The 24,795-nt window shown below is 45.2% G+C and overlaps 1 protein-coding gene across 1 annotated transcript in view; it reads right to left on the bottom strand.

The window, feature by feature from the left end:
- The window catches only part of JAK1 (Janus kinase 1), a 119,610-nt gene that overhangs the window by 22,911 nt on the left and 71,904 nt on the right, over nucleotides 1-24,795 (bottom strand). The window contains exons 4-10 of the mRNA XM_045547834.1: nucleotides 22,044-22,167; nucleotides 15,917-16,070; nucleotides 11,823-11,986; nucleotides 9,767-10,109; nucleotides 8,018-8,203; nucleotides 4,057-4,214; nucleotides 1,705-1,828 (exon numbers count right to left, since the gene is read on the bottom strand). Of these exons, the coding sequence (XP_045403790.1) occupies nucleotides 1,705-1,828; nucleotides 4,057-4,214; nucleotides 8,018-8,203; nucleotides 9,767-10,109; nucleotides 11,823-11,986; nucleotides 15,917-16,070; nucleotides 22,044-22,167 (1,253 nt within the window). The remainder of the gene's footprint in view (nucleotides 1-1,704; nucleotides 1,829-4,056; nucleotides 4,215-8,017; nucleotides 8,204-9,766; nucleotides 10,110-11,822; nucleotides 11,987-15,916; nucleotides 16,071-22,043; nucleotides 22,168-24,795) is intronic.

The raw sequence follows: 24,795 nt of genomic DNA, 5'->3' as shown, positions 1-24,795 counted from the left end.
ACCTGGTTTCTGTTCTGACCTGTCAGATGAAGTTCATGAAAATACTAACCTCATGGGATCATTCCTGTGATTATATCACATGGTGCACTGAAAAACTTAGTACTTTATAAAGTCTAGTAAATATTATGTACAAAATAATAATTCTGATAGCAACATTTATCCAGGAACTCCCTCAAACTGAGCCCTTCCAGAACATGCATCCATTTGAGGAGAATCGCATTGGGGGCTGGCATTCAGCTGTCTGGTCCAGGTTCAGGGCTCGGTGGTGCCACAGAAAGCAGGTATAAGCAGAAGGTTTCCCTCACGGGCCCTTTCTGTACAAAGTAAACTATTTTAATAGTTAAGGATCAGGGCCAGAAAGACTTACTTAAGGCGTAAACTGGGACATGACAGTCAAATCTGTTACTTCGTCTGTACAATGGGATAATATCACCTGTCTCATACGGCTGTCACAAGGTTTGAACAAGAACATGCAGGTAACGTGCTTCGCACAGTGCCTGGTGAGCTGAAGCAGGCAGAAGGAGTAACCATCTCTGTGACTGCTACCTTCTCCACGTAATCTGACGTCACGTAGGCTGGCCTACTGACTCCCAGACACTCCTGGTATGGCACAGGTCAACTCCACCTCAGGAGGCGGCTGGGCTGTCTCATCATCACAAAAAATATCAAACATCCTGCAAAGACCGATGCCTAAAGAGGCCAAGCCCCCTGTGAAGGCAGCAGGCCTGGCAGGTTCTGAGCCAGTGAGCCCACACGAGCCCTGAGGCCCAGCCACACAGGGCGGCCCGGGCAGGCTGCGGTGTCCCTGGCACGGCTTCCCCGGGACACTGGGAGCGCTGAGTTCCTTGGGCGTTTCCTCCTCCCAGTCTTGACCGAGCCCCGTTCCCAGGGGCTCTCTAGTACTTTTCCTTCTGTGTCTGAGCTCCACGGTATGCTAACGCTCCGACCTCCATCTCAAAGGCCCCTCCTGGACTCAGTTCGCCCAGTTCCTTCGAGCCCAACCAAAGCTAGTGTATTTATGTAGGCTAACTCTGTAAAATTGTCTTTTAAAATATTCCACTTACAAAAATACTACATGAATAAAAAGGCATCTGTGGCCTAGTGAGGCAAAGTCAACGACCCTGGCTTGTATCTTAGGCTCCAGGACTGCTCTCCCATCATGCCCAGCTTCCAGCAACAGACACCTCTATTCACTGTCAAAACACGGGATGGCAATTTGTCTGAAGCTGACATTTAGAAAGAACTGTTAGGCCACACTGATGAGGTGGCATCCTGGGCACTGGTGCAGACAGACACAGCTCTGGGTGTGTGATGAATTTTTTTGACACTGAGTCTAAAAGAAACCACTCTAAATAATTATACTAAACTTCACAAGTATTTGGTGTGAATTGCTTTTCTGGCCACGTTCTACCTTCCAGAGCCACAATGGATCCCTGCCATGGGTCCCTGGAAGGAAGAAAGGGCCCCAGGGAGAGATGACACAGGGGTCCCACTGCTCAGGGGCAGTCTCCTCGGTGAGAGCAGGTGCCCTTGCCAGCCCTCCAAGGGCTCTTCTCAGAGACCCCGGCTTCCCACCCCCACCCTGCCAAGGGCCAAACGTCCAGCAGCTGCACTGGACCCCCGGCGGCAGGACCACACACTCTCTGCAGCAGCACCGGAGCCCTGTGGCCACATGGCCTGGCCCACGCCAGTCTCCTGACTGACCTCAGACCTCTCAAAGCAGGTGACGGTCATGAGGATGTTGTCAAAGTCGGTGCAGCTCCACCTGAGCACGTACATCCCCTCCTCGCTTCCTTCTTGCCGCAATTTATTGATGGCATATTCTGTGCTAGAGAGAGAAGCAGGCGAAGGGAGAAAGAGCTCACGTCAAACAGCACTTTAAACACCTGGGATATAGCAACTTCCCTGAGTGCCTCAAGGCCCCATCACATCACCTGCCTGGATCCTAAGACCTCTGGTGTGATACGGGAGACACGTGGAAACCCAGAGCAGCCTGGGACAGACGGCATCTCCAAGGTCTAGAAAGGACTCAGCCTGCTGCCCAAGGCACTGAGCCCGGCTTACCCCCACGTTCCCCAAGGATGCTGTCTCCGGCTCCAGCCAGAGGAGCCGCCCCCACGGCTGGTGATGAGGGGCTGCCAATGGTGGTGCAGTGGTGGGGGTCTCACCCCACCCCACCCCTCCCCCACCATCCCCCGCCAGCCCAACTGGAGCACGAGCCTCATGGAGGCAGGAATTTGAGGCTATTTTATTTGTTGTTATATCCCCCTGGCTCATAGTAGGTGCTCGGTAAATTCCACGTGAAATGAATAAGTCAATGAGGAACGATGCTGGCGGGGAACAGGCCTGTCTCACACTTCTCTGTGTCCCAAGACCAGTGAGTTCTGCCACACAGAGGGCAGTGAACGCTGGCTAAATAAATCCACGTACGAGGCTACCAGCACCCAGTGAGTGCTGCTTACTTGGTAAAAGGCGGCTGATGTGACCTTTGTTCTAAGACAGAGACATTAAGTGCTTTCCAGCGGCTCCGTGGTCTCTGAACCCTCCACACCTTTGTACATGCTGATCCCCTCATCAGAGATACCCCTTCCCCTCTTTAAATCTGGCAAGCCAACACGGATCCTTCAAAGTTCAATCCGATTTACATGCTGCCACTCTGAGAAGGCTCCTCAGGCAATGAGTCTCAGCCTCCCACCACACGTGAGATATGCACTCATTCACCACATGCTACTGGGATGCACCGGGCCCCGAGTGGGTGCTGAGGAAAGCCGTGAGCGATGCAGACCCCGCCCCTCCCTACGTGAAGCCTGTATGCCGGGAGGTAAGGGTAGGCAGACCAGAAACAAATGTTATGTTATGTAAATAAACATAGTATGTCAGAAGGGAATAATTGGCACTGAAGAAAAATAAAGCAGAGTGAAGTGGCCAGAGAGGGTGGGATGGAGAGGGGAGGAAGTGCTATTTTACGGAAGCTGGCCAGGGAAGGCTTTGCAGCCACGGTGCTATCTGACTGACACCTGACGGAAGAGGGCTGAGCAGATGCTAGAGGAAGGGCATTCCGTGCCAAGGGCGAAGCCAGTGCCAGGGCCCTGAAGCACAACCAGGACACTGGAGGAAGGTGCTTTTCTATGCTCAAGCCCTTACTCTGCAATTGTCTCCCCACCAGGCTGTATGCCTCTTCGGGTCAGGGACCACACTGCTACCAGCTACCTGCCCACAAGGTAGCCGGGATAGGGAGGAAGGTGAAAAGCCCACGTGGAAGGCAGCTGAAAAGATGCTCCACCAGATATACTGTGGTCTGGAAAGAGAGACTCGGAAGAAACCCAGCAGCTGTTTTCCTTGACCTGAAGGGCAGTCACCTGTAAGAAGTCGTCAGTGGAAGCCTTGTCTCAAAAGGCAGAATGCAGATGAGCAGGCAGAATTTACAGAGAAGCCGACTACAGCTTCACATCGGAAAGGCATGAGCCTCTGCCATGGTGAGAGCTACAACCCACTGGCTGCCTCGTGCAGTACCAAGCGCCCTGTCACCGGAGGCATTTGAGCACAGCCTGCCAGTTCTGAGATGCACGTGAGCCAAAACATCCCACACAGCCCCTTCCGGCCGTAGGGCTGTGTCACCCCATGGTCTCCACTGTGCATCTGGCACTTTAGGACAAGCTGCCTGAGGATGTCCTTCACTACACTGTCTGAGGCCGAGATTGGTGTCCTATCTTTCTTGAATGGCCCACGGAGTTTGACACAGCAGGGGGTGAGGAAGTGCAGCACTTTTCGGTCAGCTATGGAGAGGTAATGGTGTTAAACGAGGAGGAGAGATGCCAGTAAAGGAGGAGAGCTGAGCGGCTGCTGCAGGGAACAGGGTAGGAGATGGCAGGAAGGCCTGACCAGACCCTGGGCAGCAGGAGAAGAAGAGGACACCCAGTAAGTCCGAGCCAGCAGGGTCAACTGGCCCCAACCTCAACGACTGCCGCCACCAGGGTCTGAAGAGGCCACACTGCCTATCATTAAAACATGGGCTCTTTTCACACCAACAGCAAATAAAAAGGTTCTAGAACCAACCAGATTGGGCCATGACAGCCGTTCTGAATGTTGTGGACGATCAGCGGGGGAGCCACATCGGTGCAGAGGTAATGGTGGGCGTCTGCTGTGAGCCGGAAGTAGCCGTCTACCAGGGACACAAAGGACAAGGCCTCCTCGTGGGAAGAGAGCTTCAGTTCCTGGGGGGAGAGAGGTTCCCACGGTTATAGCATGTGTCTGTCATCTTAAGCAGCCGACTCTATGGGGAGGTACACAGTGAGAAGGTATTTAAAACAGAATGGAAACCCCACAGGGAAAACCTTTTTGTTGGTACTAACTATACCCCTTGCATTTACAAAGGACTTCACACTTTCCCAGCTACTACCTCAGAACTGTCAGTCGAGGCACATTGAGTCTGTGTGTGATGGGGGCGTGGGAGGTAGGCAGCCCCGTGGGGAAGCCGTCCCCTGGGTCCGGGCAGGAGGCCGCCTGAACCAAGGTGGCAGGTGTAAAAGTGGAGGCGGGAGGAGCAGAGAGTGTGAGCCTGGTCTCGGCACTGAATGACGTCCCACTGAGTCACCATTATTCCTGCTTTATGGGAAGGGCAACAGGCACAGGTGCTTCGTCTCATAGCAGAGTTGGTCTCGAAGGTTAAACTTCTGGGTTTTAATCTGAGTACAGTCCAGGCACAATGATGAGGTTGCTAGGTTAAGTCCAGGGACCTCAGAGGGTTTGGAGAAGGCAGCGAGTCTGACTCAGACTGGGAAGAGGGAGGGAATTTCCACGAAGGAAGGTGTACAGGGAAACGCCTGGAGGTGAAGACAGACAGGGACTTTTGGTCTGGATCAATGATCCTGAGCAGAGACTGCCCATTCGAGAGGAACCGTGAAGTCGACCAAAAACATTTCCTAATGAGTGCAAAGCCATGGTTTGGAGCTTTGACTCACAATAATATTAAAAAGCACCTAAGCCTTCAGAGAAGGGCAAAATGACACTTAAGAGTAACTCTTTCCATAGCACTAGACACACGAGAGGCTGGTGGCAGAGAGGAGAGGACCAGTGAAGGACAAGGGGCGGGAGGACACAACCACCACAGTCAGAGGAAAGGTCAGGGACCTGGTGACAGCTGCAATGCCAAAGGAAGCATGCCCTGGGGCCGTGAGCCCAGGAGGTGAGAGGGGCAGGCCACCACAGGAATGGCCCGCAGGAAGAAGACTGCACGCAGCGTCCTTTCAGGTGTGACCTGACACCCACCAGCAGATACTCCCAAGAACAAATTCAAGATGCTCTAGAACAAGGGGCAGGGCTGGCTTGGGCAGCGCCTAATCCAGCCACACAGTAAGCAAGACCACATAAGCACTTAAGTTTCCTGAGAGCAGAAGTCTAAATAGAAACAGGAGCTGCCAAGGAGATGCAGAGAGAAGTGATAAATCAAGATATGATTTGGTAACATGCTGGCATCATGCCTTCCTGAAAGACCAGCAGCCAAAGCACTGCCTTATGAAAGGACTTGGAAACCCCAAGGCTGGAAGGGACGATGGGGGCGTGAGATACTAAAGAGGCGGCATTGGGCAGTGGCTAACCCACAGGCTCTTGAGCCAGCCACTCTGGGTTCAGACCTCAGCACCTCCACCCGCTATTAGGTTTAAGCACATGTAATCACCATTTTTATAGGTCAAATATTGGCAATTTCAAATGGTTTACCCTAACAGCTGTTTGACCTTTGGCAGGTTACTTAACCTGTTTATGCCTCAGCTCCTATCTCTATAAAATGGGAACAATAATATACCCACCCATGGGGTTGATATGAAAATTAAGAGTTGATACTTGTAAAGTACTCAGAATAGGAAGTGACTGGCACATAGTAAGGGCTAGTGTTTGTAAAGAAAAACAAATGAGGAAATCAGGTATTTCTTTCTTCCTGCCTTCCTCCTGTTCCCTACACAGCACTGTAGCTGGCAGAGTCGCTGGCCCATGCGGCCAGGGTGAGCTCTGATGTAGACGATGGGTGCACCTGCCAGGTGCCAGACCTGACAGTGAGCCAGGACAGGATGGGGCAGGCTCACGAGAGGTGCACCAGCTGTTTGCTGCTTCTCCTCCTCCTCTCTACCCCCTTCCCCTTCACTGGTCCTCTCCTCTCTGCCACCAGCCTCTCTTGTCTCTGGTGCTATGGAAAGAGTTACTCTTAAGTGTCATTTTGCCCTTTAATATTTTGCGAATCAAAGCTCCTTCTCCTCCTCCCAAACTTCAGCATGGGTTTGGCCACACTGAGGAGCTAGATCACAGACATGCCAACCCTTCACTCCCTCGGGGTCCCGGGGGGATGATGATGCCTTAGAAACCAAAGCCACACAGGCAAAAAGTACAGGCAGGAGCCCAACAGAACTGCCCAAAGCTTGCCACTTTCTTACTGAGTGACCCTGTACAAGTTTCTACCCGTCTTCATCAGTCTCAGACTCCCGTGTGACATAGAGCCCAAATGCCTCCATCTAAGGTTCTTGTAAGGACCAAATAAGACAACACAGGCACAGGAGGGAATGCAGGGCCTAACAGCCATAGTAAGCTCAATAAATAGCACTGATTATTTTCTCCCTCCATTTTTCATCTCCCCGCTAACATTTACCTGGTTTCTTCTACTTCTCCCTTCACTTTGTTTTTACATTTTTTCTGATAAAATTAATGTATGTTAATTTGTAAAAAAAAAAAAAAAAGGCAGGGGGAATGGATGGGGGAGAGGGACTAAGAAAATTAAAACCACTCATAATGCCACCATAAATAAATAGCTGTTAATATTCCACTATTTTTCTAAGAGCATGTGTATGTACATGCATATCTATTTTAAATCTTTTAAACAAAATTGGTACTATTCTACAGGTAAAGTTTTATTATCTGCTTTTTTCCATTTACAAAAGCATTTTTTCCAGATCATAAAAAATTCCACAATTTAGTTGTAAAATATTCTACTACTCGGGCAAATTTTGATTTTCCCATTCTCCTATTAATTGTACATTTAGGTTATTTTCAGTATCCTGACACTGTAAATACTTCCAGAATGAATATTCTTATTCACAAACCACTGCTTGCATCTCACATTGTTTCTAGAAAATAGAGTCCCTAGATTCCTGAGCAGAGGGATATATAAATGGGCTTTTAACACAGGTTGCCAAACTGCTTTACCAAAGATACAAATTACCCTGGACGTAAGCGAGTGACCATCTGGCCCCACCCCCATCACCAGGCTCTTTTCCCAGCACTGAGTGTTATCGTTTTGACAGCATTTGCCCACTTCTAAGCAGAACACGGCCCTTCTCCAGTGGTGACTCCACTCACCATAAGACTGCCCCATCTCACGACCATTCTTTCCACGTGCAGTCAGCCGTGACCTCCCCCAGGACGAACAGGTTTATTCTGGCAAAGTTCCCACTTCCCCTGCCAAACTAGCCTGCCAGTCTAGATCATGTCCTCAAGTGATACCAAAAAGGAGGAAGTGAGACTGAATACCCCTTCCTCCATGAGAGAGCCGCCTGGGTGTGCCTGACACCACAGCAAGGACTGCTGCTGTGGCTGCCTCTGTGCCCCCCCCGCCCCCCGACAGTCTGCGGAGTGCAAAGTGGGAATTCCCACCCACCCATCCCCGATGACCCAGCCCGCTCAGCAGACAGGCTGCACGGAGCCCTTCGGAGAAACCGCTGACATTCGCTGGTTTTTTCCTTCAAATTCACTAGCTTTGTGAATTAAACACTGATGGTAAAATATCTTTGGAGGCGCAGCAAACTCTAAGACAGATTCACATCTTTGAGACCAAAGAAAGGCACCAGAATGTACCAGCGTAACTTAAAAACTGACACTGACAATGCTTCAGTGATGGAGACCTTGTGGCTTAAATCAGAAATATCCTCAGATTTTTCTCTTTGGGACAAGAACTCTGAGAACCATGCGCCCTCAATAACATCTCCCTCTCATCACCAGATCCAGACTTAAAGAGCTTCTGGAGCAAAATTACCATTTTTTTGTTGTCCTGCTTGTTAATGTTGACCACAGATTCCTTTATGACGATGTGAGTGATTTCAGGGAAGTAAGAAAAATTGTTCCACTCTTCCCGGATTTTGTTTTTCTCCTCATCCTTCTTGTGTTTATTTTCCAGTTTTTTCCGCTTCAGTTTATTTTTTTCCTTTTCAAAAGGAACAACCTGGTAAGATACATGAAAGTGACAGGGTTAAGTTGGCTTTCTCATTTTCCATTGGTAAAACGTCAATGCTTCTGGCAAACTGATACAGGACCTAGGTCCAAGGAGGATAAAGCCAGCTTGCGTGGCTCTACAGAGGGATCGGGGAGCTGGCGCCTGTGGGTTTAGGACCAAAGGATTGGGTTCCCTCAGGGAATCTTGGGCTTTCACAACTGGAAGAGACCCTAATGAGCACAATGACTAAACTCTTTACATAATATACAATGTGCATGTAAACTTAGGAAGGGAAATAACTGCTCACTAGACATGCATCTTATGTTCAGGTCCCTTCATTTCCAGACTACTCTACGTGCTTCAACACAGAAAACACGTTCTTCCCAATTATGAATGGACAGAACATGAGCTTTCTCCTTCTACCACCAATTATCTTGACTTTTTAACAGTACTCAAGTCCAGATTTTCAAGAGAAGACAGAATCCCATGCTTGAATAATCTACACATGGACCAATACATATCTGCACAAGTGTAAACATTTTGTGTAGCATGAGCCCTGGAGACTAGAGATCTAGGTTAAGTTCCTACCTCTGCCAGTTACTTAACTAGTTATGTCTTTGCTTTGAGCCTCCATTTCCCCATCCGTACAACAGGGAGAGCTTACGTCTTCACAAGGTTCTCTGAGGTTAGACAAGTGCTTATTAACACAGTACCTACTACATAGAAAGCCCCCAGTGTTAGGCATTGCTATTTTAGTATAAGAACAAAACAGGAGAAAATGAATCTCACATTTAACATTATTATTTATAATAGTAATAATTACAGCAGCTCTAACAATTTGTTCAACATTAAAGCTTTGTGCTAAATGCTTTTCCATTCTCTTAACAACCCTATGAGTTAGAGATAGTAAGTACCTTCATATGACACATAATACACAGCTGATATATGAGAAATAACCTGCCCAAGGCCATGTAACTGTAAGGTGTAAAGGCAGGATTTGAACCAGCTCTATGCAGACTTAAAACCCAAGCTCTTAAACCACTATTGCCTCATCTAACAAACACCTCATACAGAAGCCTCGTAATGCAAAATCAGTTTGCCAATTTCATGGAGCCAGAGGCCTAAGTTCATTTCTTGGCACATGTTTATTAGTTATGACCTTGGGCAACTTTCTCAGCTTCTTCGTGCCTCTTTGTGTCCATCTGTACAATGGAGATAATGGCAGTACTTCCCCTGAAGGTTTTTTTTATTTTTAGAAATAAATGCGTAATACCTGTAAAATACTTATAAAAGTACTTGGCACATGGTAAATAAGCACTCAGGAAATTTCTGCTGTTATCACTACATACTATATATGTTATTATATTTCCCTGTCTCCCCACAGAACTCAACAAATATTTATTTTAGACATTGTGATACACGGACAAAATAAAAGATGAAGGATACCTGGTCTCTACTCTAAATAAACCGAGCCTATGGGAGCGATGGACATGCAAACAGATAATCCCGGCAGAATGAGCAGCAGACACCATGTGACACAGGGTTCTCTTTTGACTGCCAATAGCCACTTACATTTGGTTTCTGCCTCCACTGGATTCCAAGATTTCCAGTCACCATCACTTCATAGTAAACGACGTTTCCACTGTCATTTGAATTAAACCAATTCATCTCATTTTCTGAGGAAATCAGTAACATGGAGGTCTCAAATATTTCAGCACCATAATGTTTTGTCAACGTTTCCAGGGTAGCCAGGTATTTCACCTTCAGGTCATGCGTTGACACGCTGCTGTCACAAATGGTCTTGTTGTTAAATTCTTTTAGGAAATCCTTGAAAACGTTATTTATCCGCATCCTGGTGAGAAGGTTCCTCTGTCTGATGGACTTATTCAATGTTTCTGGAATATATCGCTTGTAGCTAAAAGAAGGTAGGAAAATATATCTCTTTTTCATACACAGGTTAACAGTAAATAATTTAGAAATAAATCTAAGTCTATGAATCGTCTTTCCATGTGTTGCCAAAGGAGAAAGGGGGACATCCTCCCAGAGGACCTTAGATGAGTTAGCCCTGAGGATGATAATCGTAAGAAGACCGAGAGAAAAGCAAAACACGCGTCCACCCATTTCACTGAAATGGGAATTCCTTCAGGTATCATGAAAAATTGACTCGTCTGTGTTTTTGCTTGCTAGTTTCACTGTCCTGGCGCACATTAGTACACACATGTACCCACTGGCATTAAGATTGAGCATCAGTTAGAAAACAGTCTGAAAGGTGTCAAGAGTAATTATCTCTTGGTGTGATTATAGACGCTTTGTATGTCCTGCTTGCATGTCTGATTTATAACTCTTCAATAAAGATCACTTTTTTAATAAAAAATGGGGAAAATATGCAAAGGCTAATAACTAAGTTCAAAAGACGTAGCGTTTGCCATGTGAACATGTCCCAGGTATATTATTAAATGGATCAACAAGCTGAAAGGTTAGTTACCCATCCAGGTGCTAATGGAGGAGTATCTATGACAAACAAAATCTCAAGAAACCGATCCACTGCTAGAACAGGAGTCAGTTTTAAGAGGAACGTGAATACCTGTGGAAGGAAAAACAAGGTCACCGGGTGGGGGCGGGGCCGGGCCACATAGGGACACAGATCTGCTTGTTCCTGCTGGGCCTGAGACAGCACCTGGCCCAGGGAATCCCTGTTGCGTCAACGGTTTCACAACAGTGGAAAACTGTGAAGTTTGGAATTTATCCTCAATAAATATTGTAATTTTTCTTTTAATGTAATAGAATTAGAGAAAAGCTGTCATTTTTCACTTTAGCCTCATGAACAATTAAAGAGTAAGTGCCCAGAGGAAAGGCCACAGGAAAAAGAGAAGGTGGCAGCTCAGCACGTATCTAATCAGTCCTTGTGTTACTGAGGAGCTGCCTGTGATCTGCTCTAGACTCTGGTCAACGGCAAGGAGAAACGGGAAGTAACCTTATGAGGAGATGCTTGCCGCCTATCACAGACAATGCAGCTACGAATAATCTCCTCCAAGTGAGATTGTCTTCATCTGTGACAATCATAGCCCACTGGTGAGAAAAAAATTATTAGATTTCATAGATGGGCAGAAGTTACAAAGATTGAATATTCCTTCACAAAGACTTGATCTCAAATGATATTTTTAAGTAAATACAATTTTCTTAACAGTTGATCAAATCTCACATCGGAATTAACAACTCTCTAGTAAACCACTAGAATTCCTGGAGAATTCGGGCTGGGGATGGTAACAGCTGCTCGTAGAGCTGTACTGAGAAGGATTTTAAGATGGGTCCAGCACCAAGGAAAAAATGCAGTGACAGATGGGAACATCCACACGGGTAAACGGCAAAGTGGAGGGGACATGGTCACTGATTTGATTGGCACCCCCAGTCCAGAAATTTCACCTTAGTACAAATTTCTGAGATTATTGGCAAACATTCAAAATCAAATTATAATTGTGCTACAAGTAACAAATATTCTAAATAAGATTTGGGTTTTGCAGAGAGCAGGGGTCAGCCAAACACCAGCAATAATTAAACTGAGATGTATAAGAACGTGTGAAAACAACCCATCACCACAAGCGATGCTTCAGCCAGCAGGAAGGGTTACCTGATATCCTTGGGCAGTTCCGGCAGCTGCATCTTCTTCATCATGGCATAGTGTGAGATGGCCAGGACGGCCATCCCCAGACACTCGTTCTCAATGTCATGGCCATCCTGCTCGGTCTTGGGGTCTCGAATGGGAGCCAGGCATTTCACCAAATCATACTGTCCCTTTGGAGCAGAGGTGAAAAAAACTGAGCCAACATTTACGTTTCAAGAGCCCACCCCTGTTTCTGATCTTGAGAGACAGGCCCCACATGGGCAGATGCTTCCTAGAAAAGTGGCACAGCAATGAGACTCAGCAGGTGGGCAGCTCTCCAGCATCAAAGCTCTTTTTCAACAAAGCTGGACATGAAGGGGCTCAGAAGCTGTTTCTATTAGGTTAACTCATTTATTTAACAAATAGTCACTGAGCACTATGTGAGGTACTGGTGAACAGTACAGATACATGAAGCCCCTTCACCAGGTAAGGGATGCTAAAATCTGTGTCCTAGGCCTGATCCATGCCAGAGCAAGGGAAGGTGACAACCGGCTAGAGCCAGATCATTCATTAATGCCACAAACACAGACTGACATGGCCTCGTCTCGGCGCTGGGTATAGAGCTGACAGGGCGCTGCCTCCCATTCTGACCCAGCTCTAGAGAACGGGGAAGGAACCCACACCGCACGGCGCAGCACCGGCACGTGTACGTCTTCCCACATCTGCTGCTCAAGTCTCCAGTGGTGACATGTACCACCACGATGGCCCCCTCACTGACGGAGGTGCACAGCACTCCAGAAGCCAACGGGGGCTCTAAAACAAGGCTAACAGCAATGCCCACCCCTGCCTTGTACAGAGTGGTGACAGCAAGGTCAACACTGGCTCCCACTGATTAGACCCTACCCTCAGGGCCAGACATCACACTGGGTTCCCTTCATTTATTATGTCATCTAATCCATACAACAGCCCCTCTGAGGCAGATGCTAACATCGTCACCTCTGCCTAATGGATGAGGAATCTAAAGCACCAACAGGTTAAATCATCCCAGTCAGTCAGTCGTCCATGTGGTAATTACTGAGAACTAACTCCGGGGCCAGGTGTCATCCTAGATGCTAGGGACACAGCAATAAACTAAACCACGTTCGCTCCTGACCTCATAAAGATTCCATTCTAAGGACAAAGAACAGAATAAATGAATAGAAATATCTAATGCCAGGTAGTTACAAAACCCAAGTCAAGTGGAAGGACAGAGAGCCACAGGGGCCAGGGGCTTAGTAAGTGGTGGGGCTGAGATTAAACCTAGACCCGACTCCAGGGCCGCTGTTGTTCAGCACCATGCTACAGCCCCACTCAGGCTTTGCCGACCGACTGACAGTACACACAGCTCTGAGGGCTGTGAACTCTCCAGCCTCTCTCCAGCTTGGAGCAGGGACAGACACCAAGTCTGGGAGAGGTGTTCCTACACAAGGAGGGCACTCACTGCCCCTGAAGAGACTTGAGTGTAACGGGTTTTAGAGAGAGAGCTGTCATTGCTACAGTTCCCCTTCTTTCCATGACAAGACTTCTTGCTTCTCTCAGGTGAGGAAAGGCCACTGACCAGTTCCACAAACTTCTGAGGAACAATGAACTTTAACAGCAATGCATGAGAAGCAGGACACAACCTGAAACTGTTCTGTTTGGTTGTGATTTTCTGTAAACACTCACTGTACCGCTACCTCAAGTAACTCATTCCTGAGCCTCCAAAAGGTCAGATTTTAATGCAAATCTTATCTCTTGAAGTAGGGTACACTCTTCCTTTACACCTCTGCTCCCAAGAAAGGTAAAAGAATAAATCTCAGATATGGGTACATAAAAACGGGAAGTTGAATTCAAAAAGATCAATCTGAAAATGGCCAGATCATTTTATTTTTTCCACATAGTATGTGCCCAGGGCTGTGCATTCTCTCACTTCTCTATAGTCTCTGAGACCAGTTCTAAGGTATATGTATAGGATGCGGAGAATGCACCATCAGTAACTAAGGTCTACAATGGCATATAACTATGACATAAAAATTACACGAGTAAAAGTATATCTTAAGGAAATAATAAATAGAATATGTACATAAACACATATATACATAGTTGTTTATAACAGATTACAGAGTGATAGCATAACAGAGAAAACTTGAGAAAAACCAAAAATGTCCAGGAACAGGTGACTAGTTAAATGATAGCTTTTCCTTTGGACTCCAGCCTCATTCCTCAATTTCCTACTTGAAATCTCCACTCCTGTCACACAGCCATCTCCAGAAGAGAACTCCTAGTTTCTAGCCCTTCCCTAGCCTCTTCCTCCCAGCCTTCCCTCTGTAGGGAATAACTCCATTATCTATGCAACATTGCCCAAACAAAAACCTAGAAATCATCTTTGATTCCTCAAATTCTCTCACCTTCCACATCCAACCCAACAGTGCATTATTTCAATTCTATCTTCTAAAGTAATGGCAGATCTACCCATTTTTCTCCAATGCCACTTGCTACTACACTGAGCCAAACTAGCATTTTCTCTCATTAGAAACACTGTCGCAGACTCTCAGTTGGTATGTTTGGAGTGTACTCTTGCACCCCGCACAAATCTACATTCCACATAGGTGAGGTGTTTAATTGACATATAACAAGAAATCATCATCTACTTAAAAGAAATAAAATCAAGCCTTTCGAATGGCTTCCCGCTGCACTCAGGGTGAAAACATCCCCCCTTGCAGCTCTTAGGAGGCTCTGTGTGACCTGCCCCGTCTCGCCAGCCTCACTCCTCAGCACCCTCCTCTTGTTCCGCAGCTCCAGGGCCTCTCCTCTCAGCCCCACCGCCTGAAGGCCTTCCCACATTCTGTTCCCGCCACAGCAGACCATTTCATCTGGAGCCGAGCAGAGAGCTGGCAATGTCTGAAGACACTTTTGGTTGCCACAAGCAGGGACAGAGTGCTACTGGCATCTAGTGGGTGGAGGCTGGGGGTGCTGGCAAACACCCTACCATGCGCAGGGCAGCTCATCACAACAGAGGATTATCTAGCCCAGAACGTCAGTAGTGCTGCTGAGAAACCCTACATGGAAGAAATGCTTTTCCCACTCCTGTCTTAGAATTGTAGGCTCCTTTTTATTCTTCACTATAAATGGCACCTCCTTAGACAGACGGTCTCTGATGGCGCTATTTAAATTAGTTCTTACCATTCAAACCCCTCCCATATTCTGTATCACAAAGCCTTCCCCCCCAGAGCACTTCTCACAATTTCTTATGCATTATCTACCTATCATTTTCTGTGCCTGTTTTCTTTCTACCCTGACGATGCATCTGATGCGTGCAGAGACCACGTCTGCCTCGTCCACCCCAGGACTTCCAGCTCCTTAGCCAGTGTAAGCGCCTGAGGCAGACAGGACACAGACACCCAGTAAGAATCTGCCCAGTAAATGAATTGTCATGAAGTCACTAAAACAACAAAGAGCAGTATTCCTAATTGACATGTGAAGGCTGAACAATACGATGAATACAAAAGCAGTTTATAAAACAAAATGAACAGCAAGATATTTTCAAAACCTACATAATACATAGTATAAATCTGCATGTTAAAATTCAGGAAGCATATTACCAAAAATGTTAGTTGTCTGAGAACAATGTAATTTTAGGTGATTCTAACTTCTCTTTTGGCTTTTTTCTAGTGTGTAATCTTTCCACCCTACTACCACTGTGACTCAGAGTGGTCACCTCCTTCTTCCCCAGATGATACTATGATTGAGAAGGGCCTTTGTTGGCCCCACTGAACCCTACCTTCCCTCAATTACAGCTTCCCTCTCACCCCTGACCACAAGTTGCTACAGATGGAAAGTACAATGGTAGGAGGTGAGGGGAAAAGAAAGGAATAGGAGGGAGGTGAAGCCTGGAAAACCCACAGCTGGGTAACGGCCCCCTGCGACGCTGAATTGCTGGCTTCCACCTCCTCACTTAGGCAAGCCCAGGTGCGGCAAGAACTTCCACAGAACAGGCCATAAAGCCTCCCAGCACCACCAAGCTCAGCTGCACCAGGGAAGCTGGGCTCTACAATGCCTCACCCACCCCACACATTGCTGCTTCTCCTGAGCCCTCTTCCTACCTGAGCAAACAGATATTCCAGCGAGCTGGCGTCAAGGAGAGGGGTTGCATCTGGAACCTTTTTCTTCTCGTAGCCGTTTTTCTGTTTCTTTGGAGAATGTCGCCACACCGACTGCTCATTGTCATTGGTCCCATGCCAGTTGGTGAAATAGAACCTGCAAGGCAAGGGGAAAAAAAGCCAAATGTGGCAAAGAGGACCTGGAATGTGTGGGCGGGGCACCCTGGCTCTCTGACAAGGGTCAGTTCCAGACACAAAACTGCCCTGAAAAGCCAGCGAGCAGACAGGCCTGCACCCTGCAGCACCTCAGTGTCTGTAAGGCCCTTTTCTTTTCATTCTTTTTTTTTTTTTTTTTTGAGACAGAGTCTCGCTGTGTTGCCCAGGCTAGAGTGAGTGCCGTGGCGTCAGCCTAGCTCACAGCAACCTCAAACTCCTGGGCTTAAACGATCCTACTGCCTCAGCCTCCCGAGTAGCTGGGACTACAGGCATGCGCCACCATGCCTGGCTAATTTTTTTTCTACATATATTTTTTTAGTTGTCCAGATAATTTATTTCTCTCTTTAGTAGAGACGGGGTCTCGCTCAGGCCAGTCTCGAACTACTGACCTCGAGCGATCCACCCGGATTACAGGTGTGAGCCACCGCGCCGGGCCCCTTTTCTTTTCATTCTTACAAGCAGTCTGTGAGGACTGTCCTGTCAACACCTCCTCTATAACTCAGGGACATAAAGTGACTCCTTGAAGATCACAAAGACAGGTTCTCAGACCTCCCATCGCCCCCTCTGTTCTTCCCAAACAGGAGACACCTGCTGACTGGAACCGCAGCCCCCGCACCCTTCCCATCAGCTGCATGGCCCAGGCCATCCTGCCTTGAGTCCAAGACCTATTTTTTATTCACATTTTAACATTCCTGAAATGTAGTTTCATAACACAGTCAAGATATATAGCTTATACAGCAGCGTTTCCTACTTCCCAGATTGCTGTTATTTAATATTAAATTGATGGTGTATCTTGTAATAGTACATTATACCCTTTAATCCTCACAGCAACTCTACAAGGTAGATTTCCTAGTTTCTGTTTCAGGCATGAGGAAAACCGAAATTCCCCGAAGCTAGGTAACCTAAGACTACAAGCCTATTCTCTTAACTGCTACAGCTGACCCTTGAACAACATGGGTTTGAACTGTGTGGGTCTGCTTATATTGTTTTTTTTTCAATAAATATATCAGAAAAGTTTTTGGAGATTTGCGACAATTTGAAAACACTCAGACAAACCACGCAGCCTAGATACATCAAAAAAATTAAGAAAAATTTAGTCATGTCATGAATGCATAAAATATATGTAAATACTACTCTGTCTACACATTCATCAACTGTTTATGTAATCAGTAAGGTTTCCAGTCAATAGTAGGCTATAGTAGTTAAGTTTTGGGGGGGGGTCAAAAGTTATACACAGATTTTTCAATTGTGTTGGGTAGGCTGGTACCCCTAGCCCCTGAGTTGTCCAATGGTCAGCTATACTTTCCCCTCTGCCACCTGTAGGGGAAGCACAAGTTCTGGAATGTGAGCGAGCAACTGAGCCAAGCTGGCTCAGGCCATCTCCAGGCTACAGACTCAGCTGGAACCTGGGTCTCTTCCCCTTTGACATGCCCTATGAACTATTGAAAAAACAACCATGTTATGGAGAAGCAACAAATAAAGTCCTCCCTCCCCTCCAAAAAAGAGCTGTCATTAAACTCAGACATCTGTCTTTGCTATATGTGCATAGCCTAAGACATACCAAGCCCTGTGTTAGGCCCTGGGATGCGGAGGGTCCTCAGCCACAGTTCCTGCCCTCTGAGTTCCCCATTTCGGGGGGCAATCAGTCATGTCCAACAACTATAAAGCCACATACAATGGGGCATGTGTCACAAGCAGGACTACGTTGTGACTTTCATGGTCCCCAAACACTTTTCTCTTCTTCCATAAAAAAATATTAATAGCTATACTTTACAATTGTGTTGTTATAAAGATGAATATAATCCAGCCTTTATTATATTCATTTTTTTTCTGATTTTAAGTGAAATTAGAACATTTTGTAGGCCCCTAGGCACTATGCCTAAAGTGTAAGTTTTCCCTGGACATAACAGAGTCTTTAATGAGGTGCCAGGGAGGGAGAGGCTGCCCTCTGCTGCCAGGGGAGGTGACAGGAGGCAGAAAAGGGTCCAGGAAGGAAAGTTGAGACCAGAGTAAATAAATGCCAGGCTGTAGAGCCAGGACCATACATAACAGGCAGAGAAAAGAACAAAAGCCAAGCTGATATGAAGCAGGATCCACCAAGAAGGAAACCCCATGGAAGATGGGCTGAAACAGAAGAGACCAAGAGACAAGCAGATGCCGGGGGCGGTATCCAAGCAATGCCGTGAGTTCTGCAGAGGCCGCAGCTGTCCTGCTCACCGCTGAATCTCCAGCACATGGTATATAACTGGCACTGAGTATGTGCTTGACAGATAAACAAAAGATGAACAAACTTGAGAAGTAGCAATTAACACAGAAAGGAAAGGATAAATAAAGCAGTTACTTTAAAGGTAAAAATCATTATTTTATAACTTTCAATGATTCTACACACCTTATCTGCCCTGTAACTAATGAAAGCGACTAAGAATTTGACTGTGGGCTTTGGTGTCTCTCTCACACACAGGAAGAACCACGTATCTGCAGAGCCCCATGCAGCGTAAACCACATCAGATTCCCATACAAGTGAGGGGGCAATACACATGAGTAAGAAGCCTAAGGCTGTCAGCTGACCTAGAGGCTGGCATTCATGCTGTCCCCAAGCCTAGCACTGCTCTTCAAGGGCAGAACAGAGCACATGCCCAGGACTCAGCCAGGATCCTCTCCCATGGACAAGCAGGAAGTAAGGAGTGAACCAGCTCCGTCAGCTACAATGGCTCAGGGTAGGGCACCCACAGAATGGCACAGGAAATGTCACTTATGGTTAATGGTGGAGGAAGGCAATGATAAGAAAATGAGAATTATGTACAACAAGGAAGGTTTCCTGGGACAAGAAAAGAAAAGGATCCCAAGGATAGGATGGGGGATGTTGTTTGAGAGAGAAGCACTGAAGGCAGATGTCCCCAGAGCCCAGCCAAGCCATGGCCTTCTTTTTCCATCCTACTGAGGAAGAGTCCTTGAACCTGGCAGAGCCGAGGACCCGAGATACTCCCTCTGGGCAGAACACAATCTCCAATCAGGTCTGAACAAGGAGATTCTTCTAGACTGCTATCTGAAAGCTCTGTGGGACTGTCTTTCGCTTAGAAGCCTTTTGGCTGGATCTTCAGACAGGAGGAGGCTGCGGAGATCAAACATAATGGGTTAGCTTCTCCACTATAATAAAGGCTAAAGGTAAACAGAAGACCAGACAGTCTAAAACAAGTCAAAGGCTGACAGCTGTCTGTTTAATAAGAAGTCAAAAATATCAAAAATAAAAACAAACCTTTAAATCAGTGACTACCGAAATTAACACCCTCCTAAATGAAAACTAGAAGATACAGTAGAGACAGAAATTCCACACTCCTTTTTAAACTTATCAAAGTGTTCAAACTTAGCACACACAAATTCCTGATATTATAACATGCCAATGGAAAAAAAATTTAAATGTCATAAATAAATATAGTGTGATAGCTGCCCATATTCCCTTTCAGAATGATGCGGAGGAATAAAGTAGGAAGAAAGGAGAAAGGGAGAAATAGATCAGAGATGTACATTTAGAAAATTATATTACAAATGACTGCACATTCTAAGTTTATGTGCAGGTACTGTACATATGAATCCTTTTTAGGTTTCTAGAGAATTTTTTGAATGGACAGTGAAATTCATTTCACTTAAAAAGCAAAAAAAATTTTTTTCTGGAAAAGGAATAAAGAATATGAGGCCAGGCACGGTGGCTCACGCCTGTAATCCTAGCACACTGGGAGGCAGAGGCGGGTGGATCGCTCGAGGTCAGGAGTTCGAGACCAGCCTGAGCAAGAGCGAGACCCCCGTCTCTACTAAAAATATTAAGAAATTATCTGACCAACTAAAATATATATATAAAAATTAGCCGGGCATGGTGGCACATGCCTGTAGTCCCAGCTATTCGGGAGGCTGAGGCAGTAGGATCACTTAAGCCCAGGAGTTTGAGGTTGCTGTGAGCTAGGCTGATGCCACGGCACTCTAACCCAGGCAAAAGAGTGAGACTCTGTCTCAAAAAAAAAAAAAAAAAAAAAAGAATATGATTGTCGTATATTAAGATATATTATAAAACAGTAACTATCAAAAGCATTACCTAAATACACAAACCATAATAGAAGTACAAAAATATTTCCCAAAATAGAGCTGGGATGCCACTGAAATAATCACCAACATTTATTTTCATATCATACCTTCTTTAGTGGTGAGATTACAAGGTTTCAAAATTTTTGTAGTTTGTTGTCATGCAAATGTTCTACCTTAGGGTGGTATTTTTTTTTCCCCCAAGTTCAAAGAGTCTGTGGTAACAAAGCAATATCCTGTTGAAGCACAATGTCAGGTACAAAGTCAAGGTGCTAAAAGTGAAGTAGCCATGTACTTCCTGGCAGATACCAGAAACGGGCAACAGGCAAAAGCAGCTTTTAATAGCAAGGCATTCATATGACCAACAAAGAATAATGCCCCACAGAGAATTCTAGTGCCAACAAGACGTAACTGTGGGTTAACTCACTTCTCTTTTCTGGGTATCAGTTTTCCTACTAAAAAAAACAACAGTTGAATAGGTAAACTCAAATCCCAAATGCTATCAATCTAGACTCTGAGCAGAGTTTAGAAACTTAGAGTAAAGAATTAAAACTCAGAGGCTTGCCCCCCTGCCAGACTTCCAGCTACAACTACATGTTTCAAGCCATTCCCCCCACCCCAGGCCACAGAAAGCAAGATTACACTTTGAAAAACAAATCCAAATGCAGTCAGAAGGCTCAGCTGGGTGGGGTGAATGTTTCCCTAAACTTGGGGTGTGAATCTCACATAGCATATAGCTTTCCTCTCAAGGTGAGACCTTGGTTAAGTACAGAAAGAAGAGAAAACGTCAGCCCTAGAATGATTGTCAAAGAACATTAGATCTTGATTCAGGGTCTACTGAGAAAAACATCCCTGTCTTCTGGAATGATGACAACTCTACCAACTTTCCTCCCAAAAATGGCAGTCATAATACTGTGGAGAGCCTCTGAGATTCCAGAGGGCTTTTCTATCAAGTCCCCACATTCTATAAGCATCTGAGGTAATCTACTGATTTAATTACATCTCAGTTAAGATACTTTTCAAAAAGGATCTACCCTATTTATAAGCTCCACTGCTAAATACGTGTTAACTTGTGCTTAACACGTATACAACTAACAAACGTTCAATTACTGAGCAAATATGCTTAGAAACTCAACAACTGCAGCTACTGAAGGACTGACTATATCACCTTGGGAGATACTGGGACATTTAGCAAAGTGTGCAATATGGGAGAAAAGACAAGTGCTCATCAGAAGAAAAATTATAGCCCTAGAGTCAAACATCCTTCAAATCAGTCAAAACATCTACTCCTTGAGAATAAGACCAAAGTAGAATTTTTAGGTTACCACTTCAGGTAATGTTTCTCAGGCTTCTTAGCTGCAACTTTTAGTAAAAAACATATTTTATATCATGACCTGGTACATATATATATATATTACATATCTCAAAAGTTTTAAAAAAAAAACAATACTCTTAGGATATGTATATATGCTGATTCTATCTATTCTCTTCTGTTTCCTTTGTTTGTTTTCTAAATTCTAGTTACAACCCACTAAATTAAATTCATAACCACGATTCACCATTTGAAAAACTCTGCCGTAGGATAGTAATTCTATTCAAAATACCCCCTGCATCATAAAGAGTTCTCTCTTCTAAAATGTGGCAGAGGAGGGTGATCAAACTTATCTTGAATTGTATTCCAAATACTGATGAAGTCCTTTCTCATACCAAGCAAATACGAAAGTTACAAACTACAAAAATGACTACGATACTTCTTGGTAAGTGACTCAGGGCCCCCGGCTAACCGCTGCCCCCCAGCGCAGAGGCAGCCAGGCAGGCACCGGCCCTGTCCGTCCCACACCTCATCCGATAGTGAAGCCGGAGTGACATCTTGTCATCGGCGGTGATGGTGCGATTCGGAGCATACCACAGCTTGGTCTTCTCATCATACAGGGCAAAGAGGTTGTGACACAGAGGAGAGATACCTGCGGAAGAATAAAGGACACATCAGAAAATTAAAGGGAGATATATTTGGCCATCTGTTTCCAAAGCACAACATAGGCAAAGATAAGGAATTCTCTCATCCGCAAAGAATTTTGGTTACTCGAATCCTCTTAGGGCAAGTACGACTTCCAGCCATGTTCAGTTGGGCAGTTTTAATCAAAATAATCATGAACTATGACTCCCCAGGAATATGCATTGTAGCTCCTGGCAAACCAAATTAAAATCATTCAAAAATATGTCTGATTTTCTCATTACAGAGATCTATGACAAAGTCTTAGCAAATCTGCTTAAAAGAAAAAAAGGCCATCTGAGAGGTTCACAGATCCTGCTGATGTGCACCTTGCTAATCAGTCAGAAATATTCTCAGAGTCTGGGAAATCCACAATCTGTTTCCTATAGAAAATGTTTACATAATCCAACACACAGTAATCATACATTAAACAAAGAAGTCCCCTGGCAGTAGTACACAAAATTCATATTAGAATAAATCATAACCAAAGTGATTTTGTCAGTGATTAAAATCTATTACCATTAATAATAAATATACTTAAGTATTCCGTTATAATTATTTTTTATTAGTAGCCAGCTAACAAGAAGATACACGCTTAGCAAGGCTGGCCCCGTAGTGGTTGCTGGGCTCCCCAGCCCACTGGTGACCTCCTTCAGTGCAAGAATAATGGAAGACAAGAAATATTACAAAGCCACTCACTTCTAAACCCTTGACTAAAATTATACAGACCTGTGATCTAAACGGGCTGGGGGGAGAAAGACTGCCAATAATCAATTATTACTGATATTTTCATGAGCAGCCAGGCTTCAAAATAAGAAACAATAAACTTAAATGACAAAAAAAAAAAAAGTGGGAGAATATAAGGTAACTGGAACTTGTCTGCCAAATCGGACATCTGAAGTGAGACTGACATTGACAAGCCCCTCCCCGACTCTCCCCTAGGCAGGGACTCTCTCCAATGCAGACACTGAGCTAAGAAGCTCTGGACGCCTTGGCATCTAGAAGTCCTCTCCTGAATGCCTCAATGCATGCTTCTCAAGAAATGTGAAGTTATCCCTTCAGAAGTTATTCCTCCTTATAAACAGAGAAGATAAGTTTTAAAGAGCATTTCCCTTGGGAACAAAGGCAAATAGCTTTTGGATCCGGTATTATTAGGACTATGTTTCAAGTATGCTATGGGTTTTCATTCATCAAATGGCTTCTGTGGGCTGGCTGGGAAACCCGGCTCTTCTTTCTGCATATCTGTATGTGAACATGCACTGACACATACATATCTGAAGCGTAAATTATCTGTCATCATGGAACTGTCTGTAATTTAACACAGGTCTCATTCTAACGATATTGCTACCCATAAACAGGAAGATCAAAGGTATACTTTTTATACAGAGGTACAGAGGAACAGTGCTCCACCACCACCATTTACAGAGAGCTAAGTGTCAGGCATCAGGCTAACACACTCTAAATTTATCTTTTAATCCTCCTGATACCTAATGAGATAAGCATTATTTCTATCATTTTACAGATGAAGAAATCGTGGCCTCCAGAGATCGAGTCTAATTCAAGGTTACTAGTCCTGTAAAATGCAGAGTTGAGACTCAAACCAAGACAGAGCTGCTGAGGGGATGAAGCAGTAAATGCCAAAAGAACACACTTTACCACACAGAGGTGAAAAAGAGGAAAGGAAACAATACTGTCCCCAAACGTCACTTACTATAACAGTGCGAGCTACAAGACTCTGTGGCATTCAGTATATATATGTATTTTTAAAATTAATAAACTTCTGTAATATTCCCGAGCCAGTCACAGAAGAGATGCCGGTCATGCTCCATCCACAGACTAGCTAGAAACCCACACCCCAATGGACGGACACCGAGCCCGCTCACAGCAGATACACAGGCTCCCTCCTCACATCTCCTTTCCCAGCAGCTCTTTGGTCCCTCATTAACTGCAGCCCAACAGCTCTGCAAGAAACGATCCTTGCTAGCAAACTGGGTGAGGTCTGTAACTCCTGTGCTGATGGCAAGAGGCTTGGCTAGGAGAACAAACACTATAAACTGAATCTCCAGGGAAAGGAGGGAACACAAAAAAACAAACAAACAAAAAAAAAAAACCAAAGCCTTAAAAAATACTTTAGAAGCAGTGATTTACATCCAGTTGTTCTGCTAATTACAAGCACGTTTACAGCTGTTGTCTAAAACTGGTTACTTGTACACATCGCTGCCTAGTCAAAATAACTTTAAAATATTACTGCATTTTCCCACTAATCTATAGCTCAAGCCCATTTTATGCCATATTATATGTAGTTAGGAAGAGTCCACTACGCTCTTCCCTACAGCACAAACCTCTCTCTTTTTATTGGAACCCTCTATATAAAGCATTTTAGGCAGAAAGACATATATCCTGAGAAAATGGGTTTTCTCGTCAAGCTATATTACTCGCAAGGTAGGCGATTCTTGAAATAACCATACTATCTCCCCAGAGTTGTTGTGAGGGTTAAAGATGGTATAAATAAAGCATGGATAAGGCTGTCTGGCATCAAAGCTAGTTATTTCACTTATCATGATAAAATGAGTTGATCTTTTTAATAATAACAGCTTTA

Source organism: Lemur catta, chromosome 3 (genome assembly GCF_020740605.2).
Source record: "Lemur catta isolate mLemCat1 chromosome 3, mLemCat1.pri, whole genome shotgun sequence".
Lineage (NCBI taxonomy): Eukaryota > Metazoa > Chordata > Mammalia > Primates > Lemuridae > Lemur > Lemur catta.
This window is presented reverse-complemented; position numbering and strand designations above follow the sequence as displayed.